A 27,417-nucleotide genomic window follows, 5' to 3' on the forward strand; every position below is an offset into this window, starting at 1 on the left:
TGTGAAACTACAAATCTGTGATTGCTTAGGCAACAATTGTAACGTGTCTGTGAATGTGTGGCTCACAGAGTCTGGGTGCTTGGCCCCAGAAAATGCTGCCTGCAGCTTAAATTATTATTATTATTATTATTATGATTACATAATTAATATTTCTTTAATTAATGCCTTTAATATGAAACGAATGGGTTTCACAAAATATTAATTAAATTTGTGTCTGTAATTGAAATACATAAGCTTTTTAAATTTGACAGTTTTAGTAGCCTATATAAAAGTGCAGTAACTCATTGCAATTTATATTATTTGAAGCAGTCGAGATTTATTTTACTTAGATTTCTTATGCACACTCAGGAGCATGAATAGGATACAAACTTTTTTTTTTTTTTTTTAATTAAGGCATTATCACGAATACCAAATTTCTTTGTGTAAATGCTCCTACGGACGATTTACAAACGATTTACGCTGTTCGTATCCAGCATGACAAATTAAAAAAATATTTAAAATATTTGCCAATTACAAAGATAAAATAACAAACTATATTAGTTGTGTAAAACTGTTAAGGCTAGCCAAGTACTGCAGCTCTGACACTCTGTGAGTCTGACTAGTGCCAATATGTTTGTGATGTCAGTGTTGTTCATTACCGTTTCAGTGATGAGAGAGGTCTACCAATCATCATAATGAGAAGCTGTGTGTGTCCAGGCAGGACAAACGAAGAGCACACTGTCCAGTAAACATAGAGATAATTTTACTGTGCAAAAACCACACACCCACACTCCCATTCACCCCCAGAGGTTCCAGACTCAAAAGGGAACCCATCTTCATCTGGGTGACACAAGATAGTGTGATTATAAATCATTCCACTTCTATAAATGTATATTCTAAAGTCAAGGAATGCTAAGTGTGTTAAAAAGAACTTGAGTATGACCATCAATAGAGTTTTAAATTTAAGTTTCTTGTATCAAACTACAGTTATGAACTGTTCAATGATGGGACTTGAGGGTAAATTCAAGTGCATTCTGGTGGGACCCAAAATGACGTACTAAAATTAAGAATTAAAATAACATATTAAAATGACGTATTAAAAGCCTGTTGTCCAATTAATGTGAATCTTTCCTCCCATTAAAACACAGTATGCTTCAATCTGCTATAGAAACAAAATCTAAAGAAGAAAGGCATTGCTGACTTTCCATTCGTGATGTATGGATCCCTTAAGAGGCCCTGTGTGCATGGAGTTTGCAGGTTCTCCCCATGCTGCGGGCGTTTCCTCCGGGTACTCTAGTTTCCTCTCCCAGTCCAAAGACATGTATTGAAGGTTGATTAACATCTCTAAATTGTCCGTAGTGTGTGAATGGGTGTGTGTGCGATTGTGCCCTGCATTGGATTGGCACCCCGTCCAGGGTGTCCCCTGCCTTGTGCCCCAAGTCCCCTGGGATAGGCTCCAGGCTCACCATGTCCCCTTAGGGGTTCCATAGTGATGTGTCAGGGGCCTCAAAGGAGATTTGGGAAAATACTACATTCACAAGCAATAATAATAATAATAATAATAATAATAGTAATAATAATTATTATTATTATTAATATTTTGTTTGTTTATTTGCCTTATTTTATCTTATCTTTTTTACTTGTGTGTTCTGGTTTTGTTTCTGTCATGTATTTTTAAAATTTAATTATATATATACATTTTAATTGCACACTATAGACTTAATGTGATATTTATGTAGCTGCAATTATATTTTATCTTATTTTGTAACTTGGTAATTTTCATTTAAAACAGTTATGCAAACCCTGTAATATGTAATTGTAATTGTAACTTTCATCATAATTATAAAATGTCTGTTGTTATGAATAGTTATACTATAACGTCCTCCGTTTTGCTTCTGTAGAAGAATTTTCTTAATCAGAGTATGATTTAAGTATGATTATCTAATCAAGAGTTAAAATACTTAGAAATGATAAGAGATTTAGTACATCCTACTCATGAAGAGAGTGATTTTATGCATATGATTTTACAAGAATATTTCTGTATGAGAATACTTCTGTATGTGAATCAAGAAACCTAAAGCAAACTGGTGTGACCTTGTAGGTGGACCCTGCTTGTGGGAAAACAATAGGCACACAGTTCTCATTCATACATTTTATCTTTTTCAGTCCAGGCTTGCTCTGTCATATCTCATGGGAAGGTGTTTTTCTTTTCTACCAGAATACAGAAGTGCATTGTTGAGGTTGTAATGAATGTTAACTTCAAAAACAAACAAACAAACTGACTGAGCTCGCGACACGGTTAAAACTAAGATAGAGGGACAATGAAATAATTGCGGTGAGAGGCAGGGGTGTGATTAAAAGAAAAAAGGAGAAAACTCCATCTAATGGGATCATTGTTTTTAGAGTTGTATAAAAGCACGAGCCATGACAATGTAAATCAGATGATCTGCAGACATCTCGGCTTTGTTGGTTGATTCAGTAAAGTCTGATTTTTGGCATCCAAAATCCTTTGACTTTGGAAAGTTTTTTTTTTTTTATTTTGAACTGAGGAGTTTTGCCACGACACTTCCTTGAAAAATACATCTAAGATTAACTGATTAAGACCATTTTCGTCTAGCCCTTAATTGATGGAATATTATTTCCAATTTTGTATTCAAAGTGAGTGGTCGCCATTCTTTTTTTTTTATTGTGTAATTCCAACATATCGACAAGTTATCCAATTTCAAATGTGTTATTTTTATTCAGACTTTTTACATTAAAAAAATACAAAAAGAGAATTCCACTTACTACAAGATAACATGCGATGTACGTTATTTCAAAATACCACAAAATGTGCAGTAATGACGTGCAATGACCACAGATCGGGCAGAGTCGTAAAGCGTAAAGAATCGCGCATGCGTGGACCAAATCGGGCAGGGGACGGATCGGGTAACGACAGTAACACAATAGTCCGCTAAGTGGCGGTCTGCGCTTAACCCGAAGTAAAAATAATCCCTAACCCGGATGTAAACAGTCCCCACGTGTTGTCTCTGTGAATGCAGGTTGAATGCTGGAGTCTTAGCGACTGATATGATTGATATTATGAGTGAATAATTAACAGAATTTGTTTTATTTTGGTTAAATATCAACTCAATTATACCAAGGATTTTCACAAGGTAGGTGAGTTGATTATGTATCTAGCTGTAGCATTTACTTTAGTAAAAGATCATTAGCTGTGTTAGCTAGTTACAAAAGTACAGTGGTGGATTATTGCTGTATTCTAAGTCTCTGATTTCTGTATTTGTGGCCAGGGTGTTGGTGTCGTCGCTAACATGTTTGCAGAGGAGGAATGGACTGATAACATGCCAGCTGAGGAACAGGCCGACTCTGTAGTGAGGGCTGAGCCTCTTGTTAGGAAGGTAGTTTCTAGCACGTTAAACATAATAATTTATATATAATAAGACGTAATAAAGTGATTTTATTCTATCGTGCAGCAAAACATTTCAGCTGAAGCTCTTTAGACTTTTGTCTATAAGGCCATGTGCCATGGCTTGACTATGATGTGTCTTAGCTTTGGTTCTTCATAAAAATATCTATAATCATTTGTCTTCACTGCCCCCCTAAATAGCACAAGGCAATCAGCAGGCACTGCCTTAAGCGAACTCTCCAGACCTTGGGGTCAGCCCCAGACTGGGAATGTATAAAAACTTCTCCAGGTAGTGATGAGGAAACGGAAGAAGCTCCTGTACACCTTTTCAAGAAGAAGAAGAAACAAAGGTGCAAAAAACAGAAGAAAACTTCTAGTACAGGAATTGAAGGAGACATGGGCAGGGAAACAGACATACTGCAGAAACCTGTGAAGAAACGACAAGTGAAGCTTACAGTGGACACAGCCAACACTGGAAGAAGTAGAATCCAAGCAGATTAGCAGACATTGTCCATTTTGTCTTGTTATCTTTTAATTACAATTATCTCATGTTTTGCAGGTTCTAAAAAGTTGTATAAAGCAGTAGAAGATTCTACTGATGAAAGATTGAGCCGGCAACAGTGGAAGAATAAAATGAAGAACAAGAGGCGATGCAAGAATAAATTCCTTCTCAGTTCGGCTATTGCAGATCTTAAATTGGAGGAAAAGTTGAGGCAGGTGCAGGACCTCTCAGTAGCAGGGAAAATGCAGAATGATGATTCGTCACTTTGGAGAATGGCATCAGAAGAGAAGAACGATAATGTAAACTTGAGTACAGACACATCTGAAAAAGCCCAGACTATTACAAAAAAAGTAAACAAAGACACACATCAGTTAACACCTATAAAACCAGTCTCTAATGGGTTGAAGACCACTGCATATAATCAGTGTGAAAAACAAAGGCCTGTCAAAGTGGATAAAAAGTCTTGGCTTCAGGCTAAGAAATTGCAGCGTTTTTTAAACATCCATGTCACTGAAAGCAATGAAAAACTAAGTGATTCAAATCTTGAACAGGAAAAAGATTTCAAAAATGTCAGTGAATGTCAAGTGGACCGCTCCAGTGCCTTAAGGTCCCGAATGGAGAAGCAGTTACAATCAGCCCGGTTCCGCTACATAAATGAACTGCTTTACACATCAACAAGTGGTGAGGCCCAACATATATTTAAGCAGGACCCTGATGCCATCAAGATTTACCATAGAGGCTACACTGAACAAGTGAAACGCTGGCCTGCAAACCCAGTGGATTCCATCATCATCTATATTCAGCAAAGGTGAGAGAAGTTGCTTCTTTTTGATTCTGTCTCTTAAGTCAGTGGTTCTCTGGGGTCTCTGAAGCAGGAGGTCTGTGCCTTTTTTATTTCATTGTAGTGGTGAAAATCACAACCCACTATTAACACAGTTATAATGTTTAAGTTTTTAGTTATTAGCTTATATGACTGGTCACTTGAATGATTTTCAATTCACATTCATTCAAAATTAAAGCCATTTAAATGATGAGCAGAATATTTGTATTATTTTACTACTTTTAACTCATAATTCTTTTAGCCTTCTGAGCAAAGTGGTTAAATACCTTTTAACAGTGGATGTGTTTTTTTTTTTTTGGTTTTAACTGTCAGATCGTCATCTTTGGTAATAGCAGACTTTGGCTGTGGAGATTGCAAGATTGCACGGAGTGTGAAGAACAAAGTGCATTGCTTTGATCTGGCTCCTGTATGTGACCTTGTCACTGCCTGTGATATGGCAAATGTAAGTTTTTTTTAATCACATTATTTTATTACATATCAGGTTTCAGATACTGAATTTCCCCCAGGTTCCCCTAGAGAAGTGTCTCTCATTTCTGGTTCCATTTGTCATCATATTAGCATGCCATTTCCTTATATAATTTATTCACAACAGAAAGCTATGGATTTAACACCACTTTCTAAAACCTCATCAATGATTAGGGGTTGCATAGACTAGTCACTTGAGTCAACTGATGCATTCACTAGTTGCTGCAGTGGGGAGTTGTTGTGGTGGTGGAAAGATAGTAGTAAAGCATAGAGTAAAGAAAACAGGCCAAATATACTTTGTTAGTCTGAAAAATTTTAGACTACATGAAGCCTATTTTCCAGTAAACTGCATTGTGTAAGATGCTGGGAACAATTATTATTTTTTTAATCTTCTTTTGTTTTAGCGAAATATTATCATTTTGTATGAAGTCAGCACAGGACTATTTTGTAACCCACTTCCACCTGCTCCCGAAGAAATTGTGACTAATCCTGTCGACTCCAACAGTTATTTTTGTTGTCCTTTAAAGCTAAATGTAAACAAATGTTAAAAAGGCTAAAATTGAAATGTAAATATATGCATAGTTAATTGTGACCAGTGCTATGCTAATTAATGATTACAGTTAATGATTACGGTTGCACATCATAATCCAATCCCACAGAGCTAGTATGGAGGAGCATTTTTGTCATTTATTGTGTGTAAAACACAGGAGAAGCAAGTGTTCAGTTTTGTGGACAGGTTTTTACATTAGTCAAATCTGCCAGAACTCATTACATCTAAATGACAGATTTATTTATTCAAAGTTCAGGATCATTGTCAGCCTTCAAAAGATGCTAAAGATGCTGAAAAGTTGGAGTATCCTCCTTTCAAGGAAGGTCTGTCATTGAGCTATAAGGAGTTCACTACTGATGCACATGAACTTCCGTAATGTGCAGTATCAGTTCCAGAGCCAGTGATTTCAGCTGAACCAGGTTGTCCGCATGAGTGAATTTCAAGCATTGGAACATCCTTCAATAGTGTATCAGCATTTTACTAATAAACCAGGCCAAAAATAGTGAAGTTCTGAATCGTTTTTGCTTAAACTATTGGACAAGTACAAATTACTTATTTGTTTAACTTATTCAAGTACCTTGAAAGTAACATTGATTGAGTGATAAAGTTTGCCAAAATTCCCCTGTGGTAAAGTGTCTTGGTATTACCTTTGTAGCCTCTCTTACATTTGAGAATCACAGCAGAACACTCAAAAATGCTTCCTTCCCATCTATTGTACATAAAATCTTAATGTATAATTTAGTTTATTCTGTTTATTCAGATTATTTTACTTCCAAAAATCAAGGCCAAAATATGTAGGTCCAGAGATAAAAATTTCTGTTTACTCCTGAGTAAACACTTCAGTTATTTATAAGCCCTTTATTGTCTTAGTCCAATAAAAACATTATATGGTGCTGTGCAGTTCAAAATTTTAGTCCCCAAGTTATAAATTATAACTCTTTGAAAATGACTACAAATCATGAACATTATAATAAAATTAGTTAGGTCAAGCTAAACAAGTAAGTTTTCATTTTGAAATTTGAGCCAAATAACCTGACTCTCAAAGTGGTCGCAATGGGCTCGTTCACTATTACTTATTAGGAGCTCGTTTTGAGAGATCAACAATCAAACCATTTAGGCCTGTAAACGTCAAAAAGCCATATGTCAAACTTTGTAGACAATGTGAAAGGACTTGGCAGCCAATTTTGAATAAGTGTTTTATACTGACTCATCATACAATGCAGAAAACCATACCAGGTAATTCCTGCCTCACTGCCTAATTCAGTGTTTTGTACATTGCACTGTGGTATTTTAATTAAGGGGGTGCCAGAGGATGGTTGCATTTATCTGATCAGGTGCTTATGTTTATTGCTTTGTGTCTGTACAGGTGCCACTTGGTGACTCCACAGTTGATATTGCAGTCTTTTGTCTCTCCCTTATGGGGACCAACCTTGCAGACTTTTTGGCTGAGGCAAACAGAGTTCTGGTGATGGGGTAATTTGTGCTTTGATGCCTTTTAAAAGTATTAAAACTTCCCTAGCTTTCTATTTCTATAGTTATTATTGCTGATACTGGCACATCATTTCGAATCATCCAGTTACAACTACAAGTATCTAAAGGAGATACAATGAAATGTAAAAGAGTTTTGGTTTGAGTCAGGTAATCAAGTGCTGGTGGCCCAGTGCCCTGATATCTATAACAACAAAGGAAACATGTATATATACTAACCTTTTTAATTTGTTGTAGGGGTGTCCTCAAAGTTGCAGAAGTTGCCAGCAGGTTTGATAATATACGCCAGTTCACTGGAGCCTTATCTCGTCTGGGCTTTAAGTTGGTCAGTAAGGTAAGATGATGATAAACTTACACATTATTTTTTTTAATAGAGTTTTGATTCAAAACATGTAATTAATTGTGGCAGTGTAATGTACAGTACGTTCAACCAGATGTTACTTCCCTAATGGTGATGATTCCTGTAATTTTGGCAAGTTGAGCTTACATTTATATATATATATATATAAATGCCAGAGCCAGTGACTTCACCTGAAACAGGTTGTCAACATGAGTGAATTTCAGGCATTGGAACATCCTTAAGTAGTGTAACAGCATTTAACTGACTAATAAACCTGGCCAAAAATAGTGAAGTTCTGAATCATTTTTGCTTAAACTATTGAAAAGACGTCTCGTCAACTACTTGTGTGAATTCCTGGTTGGTAAGTACAAATTACATATTTGTTCTGCAAGTTGAGCTTTTACAAAAATATCTATCAAATAATGTTTATTTACAATGCTAATGTTTAGTTAACAGCAGATCAGGAGCTCACCATTTGTGCAGTATGGTCTTCTTTATTGCTTTAAGTACAACCAGGGGGTAGGGATTGCCACAGTAGCATGTTTAATAATTTAATGCATCACAGCTAATTTAGTATTGATTAAACAGCAAATAAAAATCAGAAATTTAAAAATATATATATAAAAAAAACAACTAACATTTTGTTAACTGGCAAATTAAATCCATCCAATTTAAACAGAATCATGTAAAGATAAATTGCACAAGCAAATGTCTTAAAAATACAACAAACTGTAGTTTGTAGGTAATGGAACAAGCTAAATGAGCATGAGCTCAGTGACTTTTGCTGAGTATGAAGAGTAAGTTAACCAATGCTGGCTTGTACAAACATCTGAAATTGCCCAGTTCATGCACGTCTATGTCAAAAATGTGTTTAATTTTTTTGATGAATCTTTATTTGTATCTTTGCTAATTATTTCTGTTGTTTACATTATGTCTTTAGGACACAGACAACAGCCACTTCTACTCCTTTGAGTTTCTGAAGACACACAATGTTCCAAATGATGTAAGGAAAATAGGGCTTGAACTCAAGCCTTGTTTGTACAAGAAACGGTAGATGCATTGATAATAGGACTGCAGGCAGAGCAGAGAGTTAAAAACAAAAGGCAACAGACTAGAGTAACTATAATATAATACTGTAACTATAATAGTATAATTATAATATACTATATTATACTATAAGAATCAAGACTACAAAGTGTATGCATACCATTAATCTGGCATTAGTGAGTTTAGTAAATTAATTTAGTGCAAAAAATGTGCATGCATTTACCATTATAAATATATAAAGAATAACTATTCAAATTTTATGTTTAATTATCTTTACGCTGTCATTCATAAAAATCATTAAACCTTTTGATTTAAAAAAATGCTACGTTGGTGTGCAGTCTTTTAAATCTCAGTATTTATAATTGTTACCGAAATTAATTTTCTTTGAGTGCACAGACTAATCTAACTCGTCTCATCTTGCAAAGTACTGGATCTAATCTTGTCATAAGTGGAACATAAGTGACAATGTTGTCCACTGAGAGGCTCCAGACTCCATCCTTACTCTGACTGTCCAGATATAGAGGACAGTTGTAGAGAGGCATAGCGTAGGAATTAGAAGGTGAACTGTGAGATGAGGAGCTCATGTTGGAGTTCCTTACTTGAGCTCTGACCCAGAGAAGAGGAAAAGGACAAGGCTTAGGTGACAGGGTGTCCTGCAGAGCTCCAAGTTGTGTATCCCACAATGCTCCATGTAGCTCCAATCCAGAAAGACAGATCCCGTTTGAGGGCTGAAATGCTGGAGATGCTGCAGCACCTAGGACCTGAGGATGTAGACATGTTTTATGGTGGATGTACGATGCTATGTTTTGAAATGTTTATATACGAAAAAGAAACAATTAACATGGATTCACTTCAATTCTTTCTCACATATTTTCCAAATTATATTTTAGAACAGTGAGCAAATGATCTGGTAATATACCTGAAAATGCAACGTAATGTGGCTGATATCACTCTGTTCGATGTGGACAGTCTCTCTGATCAAAGCAGCCAGAAAGCCCCGGGGGTTAGCAAAGGCAGCTAAACAGTAGATAGGAGGTGAACAACTGTATTTTTCTAACTGATACATTTGGAGCAGGTTTGCTCGAGTCTCCAACTCTGAAATAATGGATGATGTGATGTGTGGAGAAGCAGAAAGGTCTTGTGATGGTTGAAAAGCATGTTCAAGAAGTGATGACACTTTCTCTGCAAGATTGTCCCACTCTGTCTGGAGGAAAGTACGAATGGGGCCCAGCGAGACTTTTCCCTCACCCACACCTCTGCTCTCCTCTGTCCATTCAAACTTGGTCTGTAAAGCTTGTAATCTTTCTTGAGCCATTTTGAAGTCTGCAAGCTCTGGAAGATGCTTGAACATGCCATCATAATGTCTGACAGCTGCAAAGCTATCTTCAGCCTGAAGAAGCAGGATTCTGAGTGACCGACTTCTTATTTTCACTATATCACTTCTCATCTCTGCACTGAATCCCAGAAGCAGGGTATCATTGTTATTCAGTGTGATTTCAGTGCAATGCTGTACAGCTTTCAGAATGTCCTCATCTGAAAATAAAGAAAGAGAAATTAAGTTTAGTAAAGGGTTCAAAGGTTGTTGTATCAAGGATTTTTTTTCCTTAAGTAAATTAGGACTTTTTCCATTTTTGCAGCATGTTTAAAATAGTTTCTGCATTAAAGTGATCACATACCAAAATGTCCTCTCATGCTGATCATTTCTGAAAGAAGGTGAGGGCCACTACCCCATGTAGATGGTGGTGGTTGTAGACAAACTCTGCACACTGCTTTCACAGCCTCCAAATCAGCTGAGTCTGATATGTGACCACCATATATCAAGTAAGCTATAGGCAAATTAGCACTGTAAGCCAAGGTAGATATTCATTCATACAGATGGGTAACAAATTAAAAGAAACCCTAAAGTGTCTTAGTAAGGTGTTGGGCCATTAACTGCCAGAACAGCTTCAGTGTGCCTTGGTTCATTCTCCAAGTCTCTGGAAAGGTACTAGAGGGATGAAGCACCATTTTTTTCAAAGGATATTCTAATATTTTGAGTGGATGTGCTGGAGGGGAGTGCTGTCTAACTAGCCAGTATAAAATCTCCCATAGTTATTCAGCTCTGTTGAGATATAGTGACTGAAGGCCATGGCATATGATTTACATAATTTTCATAGTCATCAAACTGTTCAGTGATGCCTTATGCCCTGTGGATGGGAACATTCTCATCCTGGAAGAGATCACTCCTATCAAGATAGAAATGTTTCATCATAGGCTAAAGGCAGTCGGGCAAAAATAATTTTATATAGATTTGCTGTGACCTTTCCCTCTAACGGACAAGTGGACCTAAACCAGGCCAGAAAAATGCCTCCTACTGCATTACAGTGCCACCGGTTTTTCCTTTGATACCGGAATATGGCACTCAGCTTGCAATGACTGCTAAAAATAAAAAAATAAAAACGGCAGTTCAAGAACATCATGTTTTTAAATGATGTCTTCATTTTAATGGAGCATTGCTTGCTTAACAGCAAATAGCTCTTTCACTGTTTCCTATATTTACACATCTGATTATTTCAAAAATCTAGCGTCTGATAAACAGTATGTTGGTATTAATCTGGAAGTTGGAATGTGCTGCCTCATATTTACCCCAGGGAAGTCTGTGAAAGGCATGCTTCTACTTTACCTCCACCTGTATATCCAGTATATTTTTACATAAGACGGTGCTGATCAATTGTAGATCAAACCACTTTGAAATGATTCACTGTTTAAAAATAGTAAAAGAAGAAGTAAATGCAGTAGTACCTGCTACATACTCCAGTGCTCCAATAGGGTCATGGCACAGTTTGGCAATGTGGGAATGTACATCAGTGAGAGCAAGAAGGTCCTCATAAGACCTAAGGGAAAAAAAGCACAGAACTAAATGTTCACCATGTTCTATTTTTTGCTATTCATTTATTTATATTTTATAGCATTTATGAATTCTTCACCATTTATAAATGCTCCCGTGTCCCAGATGCTTCAGTTTTTGTCTCTGCATTAACACAGAATGAAGGATAGCAGATCGAAGAAGAGGCTGCACCATGTTCATAGCTGGAAGAACTGTGGAGGTAACTTGTCTCAAAGAGGACCACAGCTCATCTTTCAGGTCCCACTGAGAGTCAAACACCAAATGCATGGCACACATCCTAATGAAAGCTGCAGTGGATGTCAATCACAGAACAACAAAATTTGGTCACTTGCAGTTTGACTAATAAATTCACATCTGAATCTAGGCAATTGTGGTCTATTCTAATTACATTTTTAACGGAAGAAGCATCAGGTCCACATTACACTTAGCCCAATATCAAGTGAGCTGGACCAAAAAAAAAACAAAAAACAAAACACTTTAGTAAACCAATAACACACAATCCTCTTAAATGTGTTCATTTATTTATTTACCTGTCCACACTTTTCCTTTTATTCAGACCACTTCACCCTTTATCGTGTTAAAGCATTCATTAGAAATGGATTAAATTGACTTTCTGGTTATCAATCTGCATGCAATAACTGATAAAGTTTTGCCAATCAAAAACCAAAATCTCTCATTTTGATAATTATTTGGACCAGTGGAGGCTGGTGGTGATATTAAATGGGGAGGCTAAAATCTAATATCTATCAATAGCTCAAAAATTATTAGGGTTATCCAGTTTCAATGAGCCTGGGCCCATGATAGCCTCAGACTCCTGTTCTCGGATGACAGGAGTGGAGCCCAATGTGGTCTTCTGCTGTTGTAGCCCATCTACCTCAACGTTTGATGTTTTGTGCATGCTGAGATGCAACTATCCTCTCTTATCAAAAAAGGCGTTTCCACCCACAGAACTGTCGCTCACTCAATGTTTTTTGTTTTTCGCACCATTCTGTGTAAACTCTAGAGACTGTTGTGTGTGAAATTCCCAGGAGATCGGCAGTTTATGAAATTCTCAAACCAGCCCATCCGGTACCAATACTCATGCCACGATCAGTCACAGAGATCACACTTTTTCTTCATTCTGATATTGAAGTGAACAGAAACTGAAGCTCCTGACCTCTATCCGCATGATTTTTTGCACTGCGCTGCTGCCACATGATTGGCTGATTGTGCAGGTGTACAGATGTTCCTAATAAAGTGAACGGGGAGTGTACATCATTAGCAGTAGTGTTACGGACTCAGTCATGGTCCAATACAAGTTTATACACTGAGCACTGGGTTCATGCTGTGTCTCCTCTGAATAGCGAACATGGTAAAGGGAAAAGTTGTAACCCTTTCATTCAAACCAAAAGACACTGAACTTATGGTTTTGTTATCTGTCCTTTTGTGTAATTTGTGCTTTGATTAGACGGGGTGTGCTCAATGTATCAACTTTTACATACATTTTAGGGGAAAAATGATGATAGAGTAAATAATCCACTTTGTTCACATCCCAGCCATGAATGAGATTGTAACACTACTGCTAACAATGTATAATGGAAGCATCACTGAAACGGGCTAAAATAATATAATATAAAAATAATATATAAAATAACAGCCCAGATAGATATCATAACAGCCCAAATAGATATCAAATGTAGGGGCATGTCACTCTGTGTAATCACGTGACATGACTGTCACTGATAGGCTGCATGAATCTACAGTGCTGCACTCGTTCCACCTAGCCCACAGCGTCACTTCATAACATTCTGGGTGTTTTTATCATGACCGCTTTACAACGGTGCTGTTGCTGTTTCAAAAAAAAATCTTAACCACAATTAAGACAATATGGATGCCGAAATAAAACATTATACTGATTTAAAATTTTTTATTTTTTTTATTTTTTTTATTTTTTTATTTTTTATTTTTTTAGGTTGGAAGGCTTAGTCCATTGACACGAACCACCCCTGACCTTCATTCAGTACTTTGTAGAAGCACCTTTGACAGCGAGTACAGCTTCGAGTCTCTAAGTTTTGCACACACAGATTGGCTGTATGCTTTAGTGAAGGTGAACCTTTGCTCCACTCTGAGGTCATGTGCACTCTGGAACATGTTTTCTTTAAGGACATCTCTGTAGTTGGCTCCACTGATCCTTCCCTCAATCTGAAAAATCTTCTTGTCCTTGCTGCCCCATAGCATGATGCACCATGCTTCGCCATACGGATGGTATTGTCCAGCTGATGAGCAGTATCTGGGGTCTCCTTTATCAACTACCCATAACTTTGAGATTGATTGGGATTATATCTTGTTTGAAGATCTGGCACACAGTTTTGCAGAGGGAGGAATGTTTTTTCAAACTTTTTAGAAACTCTATGCTGAAAGTGATGAGTGGCTCATGAGTCCAATTCGTTTGCCCACTGCAACTTTAGTTTATCTCTATTCTAGATTTAGCCACAGCTACATTTCAAAGAGAATCTGGAGATAATAAACTTTTGGCTATTTATTAGGGCCACTGAGCTTTTTATTCCTGAACCTTCAAATGACAGAACAAGTTAGGGTCCAAGTTGACGTTATTTACAGATGTGTTTGAAGAATTTTCACTAGTGTTCCAGACTTTTGGACCCCAGTCTACATGTGAAACAACATACACAGCTGAAGGCCCACAAAAAATCTCTTTAATTAGATAATTTCAGGAAGATACCCAGCTGTTTGGCAGACCTTACTTTGAAAATTTCAAGCCTCCCAAGTTCCTTTTCTCTGTGTTCTCTGTGTTTTCAGTATGTCAAAGTTCTACCTGTTCAACCCTTTTGATGATAACAGGCCGAACATTTCAAGACATAAGTGGTAAGAAATTAAAAGGTTAGTAGTGTTTTTAGTCCATACAGAGTTTTTAAATGACTAATAATAATCATAACACAATACAAAGAATAACAATGTATTCTATGGAAAAATAATTAAATATTCCACACCTGGAATAGAAAGTGGAGCATTGGCTTTTGTTATAAACCACAGTCGAAAGTCCGGATGAACTTGATTTCCTGCACCTCCTTCAAGCCCCGTATCTGCCTCCATATTCGTCCAGTGCCCTTAGGTTTACAAAAGAAAAATAGTAAAGCATAAGTTTTGAGACACGTAAGTAAAATTTACTGTTGTTATCACACATTGATTTTTGTTTCAGGTAAAAAAAAAAATAAAAAATAAAAAGCCTGTGTCAGCTTTTTATTTCTGGGTAATTATTTTCATGAATGTTTTTCAACAGACTCCAGTTGTGGAAAGCTGGAATCCAGCTTTTCCTGATCCAATAAAATCCATAGACTGAATAGTTTATGGTCTGAAAGTAATCTGTAATATGGCAGGTTAAGTAGAATTAAGTTTGATCATCCCTGTTGTGTTTAAAGAGCAGAGAAAAAAAAAAGATTTTTAGACAAGACAAGGTCTAAGGTTTTTTTTTTCAGCATATCCAATGCTGTACCTCTCTTAGATGCTAGCTACAGTCGTGAAAAAAAAACAAACAAAAAAACACCCTCCTTCAATTCTGTTTCCTTTAACAGGGCCTAAATAACAATTGTGTGGTCCTCACCTAGTTTTATAACCAAACAAATCACCTCAGGTGACAACAACAATAACAAAAAAAAAAAAAAAACCCAACAGATTCCAATATGTAGTCATTTTTTTCCCAAAAAGTAAACCAACAATCAGAAACCAGGTGGGAAAAAAATAAGTACACCCTATAATTCAATAACATGTGGAACCACCTTTAGCAACAATAACTTGACGTACACACATCGTTTTGGAGAAATTTTGGCTGGCTCTTCTTTACAGCATTGTTCCAGTTCATTGTCGTTTGAGGGCATTCATTTACGCACAGCTCTCTTAAGATCCTGCCACAGCATCTCAAAGAGGCTGAAGTCTGTACTTTGACTTGTCCCTTCCAACACCTTGATTTTTTTTTCTTCTTTAGCCATTCAGATATCGATTTGCTGGTGTGCTTGGGATCATTGTCCTGTTGCATGACCCAATTTCGACCCAGTTTAAGCTGCTGGACAGATGGCCTCACATTTGCCTCAAGAATATTCTGGTATAAAGTGGAGTTCATTGTTGCCTCAATGACTGCAAGTTCCCAGCTCCTGTGGCTGCAAAACAAGCCATATGAGGTGCTTATGAGGTGTTTGTGGTGATACGTTGTGTTTGGTTTTTTCCAAACATGGCGCTGTGCATGATGACCAAACATCTCCACCTTGGTCTCATCATTAAAATGGATATTGTTCCAAAACTATGTATTGTTTTGGTTTGTTCAGATGTAATTTTGCAAACCTAAATCATGCCATATTCTTTTTTGGAGAGAAGGGGCTTTTTCCTAGCCACCCTTTCATGAAAGCCAACTTGTTTTTCTGATTGTGCTGTCATGAACACATTTAATGTGTTTACAGAGCCCTGAAGGTCACAAGATGTAACTCTTGGGTTTATATCTCTGAGCATTAAATGGTCTGACTTTGGTCTGAAATTGCACTCCTGGAAAGAAACTGTCTTCATTTGTAAACAATCCTTCTTACTGTAGAATGGTGAGTTTCTAATTTTTCCCACCTGGTTTCTGAATGTTGGTTTACTTTTTGGGAAAAAAAATGACTACATATTGAAATCTGTTGTGTAGTTTTGTCATCTGAGGTTATTTTGTTTGTTTATAGAAAGACCTCACAATTGTTAGTTAGGCCTTGATAAAAACAGGATTGAAGGATGGTGTGCTTTCTTTGCTAAACTACAGATGAACTTACAGGTACATGTACAGACAAGTCTTGTGAAATTTTTTTTCTTACATAATTATTTACAGTGTATGCTGGGCCACCAACATGTTCTAGCATTTTTCCACATTTTGTCATTTTCCAGGGATTTAAATATTAATTAACCATTTCTAAAAACATATATATGACAACAAACCAAAAACATTTTCTGCAAGCAAAAAAATTTTATCCGAAAGTATGTGGACACCCCTCCTAATTATGTGTTTCAGCCATACCCACTGCTAACAGGAGCATAAAATCAAGCATATAGTCATGCATTCTCCACAGACAAACTCTGGCAGTAGAATAGGTCGTACTGATGAGCTCAGTTACTTTAACCATGACACTGTCATAGAATTGCATCACTCGCTACACAGTTCCAAACATCAGTACAAGAACTGTGCATCAAGAGTTTCATGAAATGAGTTTCCATGGCCAAGCAGCCATGGAACATAATAAACCATGTTAGAGAAAAGCTATTTGCTGTTGTTTTTCCCTAAATTTCACCTGAGAACTGTCTAAAGTTTTTTAGTTTGTATGTTCACACATCCCTTACATCAATCAACTATTCCAAATCTGCAACCCTCTGACAGACTCTTCAGTGACCAGCCTTCCTATGTTCATGTGAAATGTTTTGGTTAGCCTTAAAGCCTCTGTTAAGCATCTGTTTGTTCTAAGCCATTTTCTTTTATAAGAAGTAAAATTCATACTCAGTTGGATTCATAATACTGACTTGGTCAATTTAGATCTTACCACTTTTTCTCTCTGCAACCATTGCTTACAGCAGAAAGACCTGTAAGTTAGTTCCTGAGATAGGAATGCAAATCCAATCCTTGACATTACGTCCTCCAAGTTTAACATATAAGGTGTTGTGCTGAAGATTGCAAGTGAGGTGCAGTTTTGCAATTGTCCTAAATCTATTTGATCTTCAGAACGTTGTGATTATCTATTATTAGTATTTACCTAGTTTTCATTGTGATTTATTTTATTCTGCTCGTCCTCTTACTATCCCTCAGGCATTACAGAGCCATTTACACCTGCAACAGCAGGCTCAAAAACAGCTTCTTCCCAGGGGCTGTTTCACAACTGAACTCTGAACTCAAGTAAGGATATTGTCCAACAACAAAAACACAATAATAACAACACAATAATTACACTAACTGCCACATCCTATGTGCAATACATAACATACTGTATGTGCAATAATCCACAACTGGCAATCCATCATATGTGCAATATTTCATAAGTGCTATATTTGCCTTGTATCTGTTTGTATGTGTAATATTTGTGTTTGCATTCATATTGTTTTGTACTATACCTGTATTTATTGTCTATTCATTGTCATTTGTATTGGAGTGATATTTGTAGTTTGTAATTCCATAATTTTTTAGCCATCAGCTTGGTATATCACCAACAGAATTTTGATGAACAAATAAACAATAAAAATTTGAATCATTGAACCTCAAAACTAGAGCCAAAATACAAACTGCAGTGGAAACAACAACTAAGACTCTGATCACTGCTTTATTATGAATGTTGAAATTTAACATGGTAAAATTCAGCAACCTGTCATTTCTTCTGAATACTTCACTCATCTGAAATTGGGATATAAAAAGCATGATTGACTTTCTGTACTTCAGTCCTACGCTCTTCTTTTCATAGGAAATACAAATTACAAATATGCTTAAAAATAAAGGTGTTACTCCATTAGCCCAATGTGTATGGCTAAGCAGTACTAATTAAAGAATTAAGCCCTAACTGAAGACTGAGTAAAGGGAATTGCATTTACCTTTTCCTGTGCAGGATATTAAACGTCTTAGCTGAGTAACAACTCTGGTATCCCAATGATCGAGCAGGTGACAGTTATTCAAAACCAGCCAATAGCCAGTCTGAACAGCTGTATTAAGTGATGAGAGAACATCATCTCTTTGGCATTTAGATCCAAATGAAAGTACAACCACCTTCACCTATTGAGAATCATGACATAGTTATAAAACATCATATATGTGCAAAACATAAACATTTATCCATGCTAAATGTTAAATGTGGTTCAATCTATTCAAAAAATAGATGCATATACAGGGGGTGGACAAAATAACGGAAACCTGAAACAATATATTAAACTCAAGGACCTAATAAGGTGTAGGGCTACCATACATGGTTTGACGCAGGATGCTGGACCACTCTTTAAGAAAATCTTCCAGCTCTTTGAGGGGTGGTTGCGGATATCTATTTCACAGTCTGTGTTCCAGCACTTCCCATGAAGTTAAAATGTTAAATATGGTGATTGAGAAGGCTATATAAGGCAATTGACTTCATTAGGGTGTTCATCAAAACACTGTTAAATAATGTTACGGATCACGTTATGGATCACCCACCCACGTTATGGATCACCCACCATAATTAACAGTTGGTATCTGACATTGTGGCTTGAAAGCATCCTTTGGCTTCCTTCAAACATAAAACTGTCCAGATGCATGGTGAAATCCATACAGGAGATATGGGGAAAGTTGACTCATCAGACCATATTATATTTGCCCATTGCTCAGCGGTTCAAGTTTTGTGCTCTTACACCAAAGGCAACCTTGCCATGAATTCCAGCATTGTGAAGTTCATGATGTACAGTTTTTTGTTTTTTTTTTTCTACCTACAACTGAGTTATATAGGTGGTCATTTATTTCTGTGCTCATTTTGGTGTCTGTACTTTTGAGGAATTTAGCAACATACGCTGACATGACTTTTCTGACTGTTGCCCTTGAAACTAAATATGACTAATTTAGTCACTGAAAAATCAAGGTCATTTTCTTGTGGTGTTTCTGTTATTTTTCCACTCCTTGTATTATAATAAATTATAATACCTCACCCCTTTCATTTCTGCTTGGTGCCGAGCAGAGTGTTTAATCCAGTGCAGGGGGTGGATGCTTCCTGACCCATATTCTGTTTGACTTGGCATAGTTACAATTACAGGACCTTTATTTCTGGACAAAAAGCTTGAGAGTGCCTCTGGAGAACTGGTAAGAGAACCACCTGCCACAGTTGATCGTATATTCTGTCCTTGCTGACAAGCAGAGAGATCATCCACCACTGCTGCAAGCCATTGTGGACAGAATGTCTTCCAAAGAATTGCACGCTGTAATGTTGTCAGTTGGGAGTGTGACTGGCAAGGAACATTTCCAACCACTGTGGCTGAAGGAAAGTGAAAGTACTCCTGCCATTGTCTGGATGAATTCCTCAAAGTGGAGATCAAGCCATGGAAGGATGAGATTTTCTCCAGGAGACCTAAAACAGCTTTTGTATGGGTTGGTATCCAGCTTGGAAGCATGGGAGCAGATTGTTCAAGTGCATAGTCTGAGGATTCTATGTTACTGAGTCCTCTGAGAAAGATGACACGTTCAATCTCAGAGTAGTCCTCAGTGTGCATGAAGAATGCAACAGAAAAAAACAACCTCAGTAATTCTGCATGGCTCTGGAATAAATAGGGTCTATAGTGAGCAAGTAAGTGGGACACTATCCTGTGTGAAATGTCTGACATGACAACACCCTCCACCATCTCCGCACTGCATGTAACATCTGGCCAACCATTTAGGGCTAAAGTTTCCTGCAGAGCGGTCAAGAAGCTGCACAGAGGGAAAAAGTAAAAGGGATAGAGGCGTCCCACATCCTGGAGAGCCCCATAAAGGGCTGTTGCCAGTGCTGTTATGCGTTGAAAGTCATTCATTATTGCTTTGTGACCATCGATTTCATTGGACAGGTCTTCAATCTCTGCTTGAAGTCTCAGTGAGGCTCTCTGACACTGTGACACATATGGAAGGAACTCAGGATTCTGCAGCAGTGGGGTGGAAGACTGCAAGATGTAATCCACCAAAGAAACCTAAAATATTGGAAATGCACACAATAACCTGACTTCTACATTTGACATTTATTAAACCTTTTTATGTTTAACTGTTCAAAAATATTATTCTTTATTACTTTACCTCCTCTATATGAAGTTTATCCAGAAGCACTTGTTTATCTCTCTGCAACTGGCAATGCTTCAACCAAAGTTCTGAACACTTAGACTGTATTAAGTCACTCAGAATAATATCCTGGACTTCTGATGTGCTTAGAGATAGATCTATAACTTTCACCTTTACCAATATTAAGGGGTGGATCTCTAACAAAAAAAAGACAACATCAAAATGGAAGTTAATTATTTCTATTGAGGAATTCAATACATAATTACATAAACACTTTCACTGACACTTTCAAATCAGTGTCACTCAGCTTCTGTTACAATAATTTCATTAAAAAATGCAACAATTTCCTACCATCCAACAGAACATTTGCTGGAAGAGAGGTGCTGAGGAACAGGCAAAATTCCGGGTGCAGTGCTTTGACTGGATGGAAAACATCAAAAATGTGATTTCCACCTGGCCGATCTAACATACTGAGGAACTCTTTTCCTGGCACAGCATGCTCAATTTCAGTAACCAAAACTTTCAAACCTGTTTAAGTGCAGCAATATTGTCAGTTGTATCATATTATTTTGGAAATTAGTGCTAAACTAAAATATTCTAAATAGACTGAAAAGCATGTAATGCATAAATTGCCAACCTTTCTTTGCACCATGACTGATTTTGTTAATAAATTCTGGGTCATCTGCAGAAACAATGAGCTCAAACTCTTCTTTTTCAGATCCTCCAGCATTTACTGGGAACTGGTATGAATACTCTAAAAAGTGGAATCAATTTAATATGTGACAATATTAAAGTAAATAAATAAAGAAAGTGCTACTCACCTGTCCGCCTTGTTTGGGAACTGCGTTCTTTATGTTGCTGTGTGTCTGTAAGCAAAGCCCATTTGTGAGCCCATGGCGCTCTATATCCCCACAACAACAGTTTTAAAACATGATTGGGAGACAGTGCTTGAATGAGATGTTGATCCCTCCCAAGTGCTTGTGACAGAGTCCTGTGAATCTCCATAGCCACAGGAATGTGTACGAAGTTGCCATTCTCAGTAGAAAGAAACTGTGGTTCATCAAACAAAGATGTTCGCACATCTTTTGGACTAATGGTAATCTTGCCTGTGAGACACATTTTGTGCCACTGTTTTAGCAGATCCAGTCGAATATCAGGCCCAAATGGGCCCAAATAGGTTATTGCAGCAGCTAATAACAATGCATCACCTGGAATGGTGTGGTCATTCATGTTGGTTTCCTAGAAATCAAACAGATTAACATATTGGGTAATTGACTTGTAGTCCCCTCCAAAAATATTGGAACTGCAAGGCCAATTCTTTTGTTTTTGCTATATCCTGAAGACATTTGATTTTGAGATAGAATAGATCAGAAATTCCTGATATTTACACTTTAAAGTCATGTTTTATGTTGTTTAGTGTGGCAGATCCCCAATCTTCAATTCAATTCAACTGTATTTGTATAGCACTTTTAACATTGGCTATTGTCACGAAGCAGCATTACAGAAAAAATACATTCAGGATATAAATTCTAAATAGGTGAGCAAAAGTATTGAAACAGTAAATTAAAGTAAATAATACTGAATATTTGGTTGTAATAACTTGTATCAATCGGAACCCACTGACTTGCATCCTTCTTTTATGATGTTTTTCCAGGCTTGTACTTCAGCTTCTTACAGTTATTGTTTGTTTTGGGTTTGTTTTTCCGTTCAGTCTCCTCTTCAGGAGGTGAAATGCATGCTCAGTTGGGTTAAGGTCTGGTGATTGACTTGGCCAGTCTAAAACCTTCTACTTTACCCTCGATGAAATCCTTTGTTGTGTTGTGTGTTTTGGGTCATTGTCTTGCTGCATGATGAAGTTGGCAGACAGAATGTTTCTGTAGGCTTCTGAATTCATTCTGCTGCTACTGTCATGAGTTAAATCATCAGTAAAGATTAGTGAGCCTGTTCCAGAAGCAGCCATGCAAGCCCAAGCCACTACAAGACACTACCTCCACCACTACCTCATGTGTTTTGGATCATGAGCAGATCCTTTCTTTCTCCATCACTTTGGTAGAGATTAATCTTGGCTTCATACGTTTTCTGGCTCATCTCTGTATTTCTTTGCAATTTCCAATGTGGCCTCTGATTACTGATTACTGCTGATGAATGGTTTGCATCTTGTGGTACTGCCTCTACATTTCTGCTCTTGAAGTCTTCTTCGACTGGGGAATTGTAATATTTCAGCCCTGCCTGTTGAGGTTTTTGGTGATGTCACTGACTGTTGTTCTTGAGTTTTTCTTCATAGCTCTGAAATAGTTTCTTTCATCAACTGCTGTTGGTTTCCTTGCCTGACTTATTCCATGTTCTGTTGTTAGTGTAACAGTGGTTTGTTTCTTTTTCAAGACATTCCGAATTGTTGTACTGGCTATGGCCAGATGCCATGTTCTAAATTGTTTAACACATCTATATGTAAATATCAGGAAATGAAAGCTGTAATTCTGATCTATCATCTCCTATCAAAACCAAAAGAACTGGCCTTGCCATTTCAATACTTTCAGAAAGGACTGTATTTTATAAATGACATGAAAAAGTAAGAAAGATTAACTAAGATTTATTTACCTTTTTAGCCATGTTCCATTTCTTAATGTAGTAGCTTACTTGCTTAATAGTGAGAGCAGCCTCTTTCTCTTGGAATTCAACCTTATGGAGCTGGCTTGAAAGCTCCTTTAAATTGTTTCTGACAAATTGGTATTGCTTTTCAATAACCTCTAGTCTGTCTTGCGCAGCCTCTTCCTGCAGCCGAGCCACCTGCAGCCGTGCACGGATTTCAGCCATGCAATTGTTTAAATGGTCCTTGTGAGCTTCCTGTGGAGCCATACAGCGCTTAACACAGGCATACTGGTATACTGCCCGTACCCAGCTGCACAAAGATTCACACGCCTGGCTCACACCACAGACTAAGTCTGTTTGAAAGTTTGGTGTCTGTACAATTTGTCCCAACTCTTCAAACAACTCATTGCTTAACTTTGAGTGGTCAAAAAATTGCAGTTCCTGATGGAGTAAGATCAGTAAAGGAGAATAATACTGAGATTTAAGCAATTTTTCTAGTCATTTTACTAGTAAATAACTAAAACAATGTAAGCAACTAATAACCTGCAAGAAATTAGGCTGCCCTAAAAGTTGTTTTCCGCTTTCCCAGTTGCATGGGCAATTGAATAGCCTGCATATTGCATTCATCAGAATGACCACTCCATCAGGGGGATGTCTGTAGTGTCGGACTTCATCCAGGTCAGACTGATTTAAAGAAAGCAGAGCCTTAAGGGCTGCCTGATACAGTGGAGTCACCTAAACAGAACGCAAGTTAGTTGCCCTCAACAAACAAACAAAGAAAACAGATATTGGAAAAATTCCCAAAGCATGCTATATTAAAAAGCTAATCTAACCTCTTTGAGGGCATCTTGAGCTTGCTGTTCAGCTAGATGTAACTGTTCTTGTAGATGAGAAAGACAAATCTCTTCCAATAAACAATGCTGATGAGTCTGTTCACAGACTGCACGCTCAGTGTCCACAGCCATTTGCAACTGGCTTAACTCCTGCAACAGAAGTTACAGTGGTACATTCCAGGTTTTTATGTAGATGCCATCAGTAACATCAGTTACAATATCAATATATGGAAATTGCCCTTACATTCAACTACAGTTCAATTTAAGGCAAACGCAAAATAGTTTTCGCCTTAGGTGTTCTACCTATAGATATTAGAAGGCAATACATCATATTTGAATATTATACAGATGATAGAGATGTTTTTACCTTTTGTGCCTCCTGAAATTTGACTTTAAGCCTGAAAGCTTCCTGGCTGTAATCCTGGGCTGTGTCAGTCAGATCCTTGAAATATGCCAGAATTGCTGCCAGCCTATGGGGTAAGACAGAGAAAGAAATGTATGCCCACTTCATATATCAAGTGTTAGTTATATTCCACAAAAGCACATGATGGAGAAATACTTGTATGCTAATCATCAGTGCTCACCTGTTGGCTTGTGTTCTACCTTGCTCACAGAGGTGGTCACAAAGGTGACTGAAGTATTCTATCAGCTCAATATATGTCTGTGGGCTGAACGGCTGGTTAGAAACGGTATTTAGGAATGTTGAGGCATATTTTGTAGCAGACTGGTGTATTGCAGCCATTGCCTGAGCAATATTAGCCACCAAGATACTGTCATCTAAAGACAAAATATGAATATAAATACCTTTACTGTCATTGTACAGGTACAAAGAGATTCAGTGTGCAGTTCCCCATCAAGCTACAAAACCCAACTATAAACACACTTATAATATTTAGATAAAACTCTTGACTAAAGTTTTGACCATTCTAAATCACTTACCTACACTGTACTTTAGATTAACAGAGGCAACCTCAACTAAAGCCTCAGCACTCCAAGGATGATATACCTCTACACAACAGCAGAGGGTTAAAGCCTTAGTAATATGACGTGCAATTACAGATGACTGTCCAGTTTCTCTTTCATAAGTGTGCTGGCCGAGAGGCAGTAGCAAAAACACATGAATATGTCTTTGTTTGCTCCTGAAACACCTGCATTAGAAAAATGTTTGATCACAGACAAAGAAGACACTATAGCTGAGAAAGACTGCATTCTCAAAATAATAAGACTAATTGGTAGATGATAAATTACTACAGGAGTTCTTTTAAAGCAGCACATTCAATTTAAGACCATATAATTCTACATAAGACTTATTGTTTGTTATAACGTACCTTTTGACCGGGTCAATCATTTGATCTGGTGAGTTCTTGACCACAGTACTGATATGTGGTCTCACTTCCTTCAGTTCTTCATCTACTTGACGCCAAGTTTTCATGATCACCAGTAGTTCATCCCTAGTGGCTTGACTAGTATTCTCATGAACCATAAAAGCTATATGCTCCCCATGCGTGTCAATCTGATGTCGAGCCTCTTTTAACAGCTCCTTTAGTTTGACCTCATTTCCACAGTGGATTTCAATTAGTTGGTATCCTGTCAAATAAGCTGCTAGGCGTACTGTTGTCTTTCGCCCTGTTTTCTTTGCAGCTCCAAACAGAACTCCATGTCCATTAGGTATGAGTAAGGCACGTAAGATATGTATAAGCTGTCGTACTCTCTGGTGGTACACAACAAATTTTGCATATTTGCAGTAAGTATCGTTTACTTCTTTGCTTTTTACAATGTTAGTCAGTTGTTCTATTAACACATCCAGGTCTCTCTCCTGGTACACTATGTTGTGTTTTAAGTGCTTCTGTGCTCTACATATGTGGAGTCTACTAAATTCTGGGCTAAAGACCATATCATGGATAGAAGAACTAATCTCAAGCAGCAGCTGCTGAGGCCTTACAGAGATGGTATGAGGTTTTTCACATGCTCCAATAGAGTTGGAGCTGCTCAGCTCCTCAGAGCACTCTGATTCAGTTAGTTTTGACTGACCCTCAGTCACTACAACCATGAGAGGTGGAGCAGATTCTTTTCTGGACACAATACACTCAACCTTATCTTGCTGCATAGTCATATGTCCATGCTGGTTTATATCATATGGGGTTGTGCTTTTTAATTGACATCCAGGGTCAAGCATTTCTCCAAAGATTTGGGATTCAATTGCCAACTTACTACTGAAATTCTTTTCAGATGCTTGTGAAAGGAATGAAACCAGTTTTTGGCTTTCTTCATTTGAGGACAGACGATCACCAAAGGTGCGCAAACACTCATGCATCCAGAGACGAGCAATACTGAGTATGTTCCTTGCAGGACTCAGAAAAGCTGGATCAAAGTCTGGCAAGGAAGGTGAAGAAAGACTTTGAAAATTCAGGCTAGGCCTTCTTTGGTGTAAGTGTTGGGCTGTGGTCCTAGGATCAAAAAGGCACATTCCTTGGAATACGTTTTGAAGATCATATAAGGAAAAAACAATGTGGGGAGAGTTGGCAGAAGAGGATAAATGTTCACACACAGCAAGATACACATCAAAGGTTGTAGCAACAATACAGCGTGCCATATCTGCAATCTTTGGCATAGGTGGGAATTTTCTCAGCCACTGCAGTAATTGTGAGGACTGGATGGAATAAAGAATATCTGCAGTCATTACAGGAAGTACCAAAATAGTAAACAGTCTAGAGAGTCGTGGGGAAATCTGACTGTAGCCACTTTTGTGTGTGCCAAGAATCCTGCAAGTGCCCAGATAACTAATTCCTCCAGAGCTAAACAGCTTAAAGTAATAGCCATCTGAAGTCTGCACTCCGTCCCTTGATATGCACTGCCGCAAGGTTTCCAAAGTTGCTGATGTTTTACCTTTTGTACAAGAGTCAAAGAAAAGAAAAATTAATCTACATAGCAGCAAAAGTTCAGATGAAAAACTAAGAAACAGCTCCAAACAGAAAATGATTTTAAAATTTATTTACCAAAAGCTGATTCATGTAAGTCATCTACAAATAGAAGAGAACCCTGCTGCTGCATGATGGTACCCAAAGAGTCCAGTGATGTGTTCTGGCTCCCAATCCTCTCAAGTATATTGCGTAAATCAGCGGAGCAGAGAAGTGGGCTTACTGGTAGGTGCAGATGTGGTCTTTCTTGTAATAGAGTCTTGCACAGTATTGTTTTGCCTGACCCTGCTTCTCCTACTAGCAATGCTGGATAATGGGCTTCTAATAGACGGTCCAGGAGGTATGCATAATTTTTATACTGTGTTGAGAGATATTAGAATTTGGTTACTATTTTATAAATAACATGGAAGAATGTTAACATTTAGTGAAGTGGATTTCAATGCATGTAAGATTATTTTTATATGGATATGGCACCTGAGATCTAGTGATCTGTGATTAAACTATTTATTTACAATGTGCTGGGGACAGGAATAATAAGGCAATAAAATAAAATAAAATAAAGTGAAATAAACTAAAACAAAATCAGTTGATCAACTTATGTGCAAAATTACAAACTAGATTAATGTGTACCGAAAGTGTATGTGAAATGTTTTTACTTGTCTGTAGTGTGTCTTACGAAAAAATATAAGCTATAACCAGCATTAAATCACCACCAGCTTTTTAAACATTTCCAGTAATCACAGAATAATGGGTACTTTGGGAATTTTGTTGTTGTGGATTATATCACCCTCATTGTCTGAAGAGGAGGAAGTGAATGGCC

General features: G+C 37.4%; 2 protein-coding genes across 8 annotated transcripts in view; one reads left to right on the forward strand and one right to left on the reverse strand.

Moving 5' to 3' along the window:
* Positions 1 to 2,961: 2,961 nt before the first annotated feature.
* Positions 2,962 to 8,833, forward strand: rrp8 (ribosomal RNA processing 8). 2 transcript variants are annotated; one of them, XM_026923872.3, is made up of 8 exons: positions 2,962 to 3,138; positions 3,270 to 3,377; positions 3,587 to 3,866; positions 3,945 to 4,695; positions 5,041 to 5,170; positions 7,110 to 7,216; positions 7,469 to 7,565; positions 8,512 to 8,833. In XM_026923872.3, the coding sequence occupies exons 2-8, from the start codon at positions 3,291 to 3,293 to the stop codon at positions 8,623 to 8,625; spliced, it is 1,566 nt and encodes a 521-aa protein (XP_026779673.1). In that variant the 5' UTR covers positions 2,962 to 3,138; positions 3,270 to 3,290; the 3' UTR covers positions 8,626 to 8,833. The 2 variants fall into 2 exon arrangements, with proteins under 2 accessions (XP_026779673.1, XP_053095494.1); XM_053239519.1 differs by having other exon boundaries at positions 2,962 to 3,134; positions 8,512 to 8,832.
* Positions 8,834 to 8,990: 157 nt separating this feature from the next.
* The window catches only part of LOC113532491 (dynein heavy chain domain-containing protein 1), a 36,990-nt gene continuing 18,563 nt past the window's right edge, over positions 8,991 to 27,417 (reverse strand). For 3 of the 6 annotated variants that reach the window (XM_053239516.1, XM_053239513.1, XM_053239517.1), the window contains 20 exons: positions 26,676 to 26,955; positions 25,008 to 26,565; positions 24,619 to 24,827; positions 24,264 to 24,456; positions 24,047 to 24,149; positions 23,680 to 23,829; positions 23,390 to 23,581; positions 22,856 to 23,287; positions 21,079 to 21,496; positions 20,895 to 21,011; positions 20,609 to 20,785; positions 20,276 to 20,454; positions 19,165 to 20,172; positions 18,091 to 18,268; positions 14,493 to 14,609; positions 11,585 to 11,792; positions 11,400 to 11,491; positions 10,295 to 10,444; positions 9,538 to 10,151; positions 8,991 to 9,379 (listed from right to left, as the gene is read on the reverse strand). In XM_053239516.1, the coding sequence (XP_053095491.1) occupies positions 8,993 to 9,379; positions 9,538 to 10,151; positions 10,295 to 10,444; positions 11,400 to 11,491; positions 11,585 to 11,792; positions 14,493 to 14,609; positions 18,091 to 18,268; positions 19,165 to 20,172; positions 20,276 to 20,454; positions 20,609 to 20,785; positions 20,895 to 21,011; positions 21,079 to 21,496; positions 22,856 to 23,287; positions 23,390 to 23,581; positions 23,680 to 23,829; positions 24,047 to 24,149; positions 24,264 to 24,456; positions 24,619 to 24,827; positions 25,008 to 26,565; positions 26,676 to 26,955 (6,762 nt within the window). In that variant the 3' untranslated portion in view covers positions 8,991 to 8,992. Of the gene's footprint in view, positions 9,380 to 9,537; positions 10,152 to 10,294; positions 10,462 to 11,399; positions 11,492 to 11,584; positions 11,793 to 14,492; positions 14,610 to 18,090; positions 18,269 to 19,164; positions 20,173 to 20,275; positions 20,455 to 20,608; positions 20,786 to 20,894; positions 21,012 to 21,078; positions 21,497 to 22,855; positions 23,288 to 23,389; positions 23,582 to 23,679; positions 23,830 to 24,046; positions 24,150 to 24,263; positions 24,457 to 24,618; positions 24,828 to 25,007; positions 26,566 to 26,675; positions 26,956 to 27,417 lie in introns of those variants that run through there. The other 3 variants (XM_053239515.1, XM_053239514.1, XM_053239518.1) reach the window with 3 other exon arrangements.

Source organism: Pangasianodon hypophthalmus, chromosome 14 (genome assembly GCF_027358585.1).
Source record: "Pangasianodon hypophthalmus isolate fPanHyp1 chromosome 14, fPanHyp1.pri, whole genome shotgun sequence".
NCBI classification, from domain to species: domain Eukaryota; kingdom Metazoa; phylum Chordata; class Actinopteri; order Siluriformes; family Pangasiidae; genus Pangasianodon; species Pangasianodon hypophthalmus.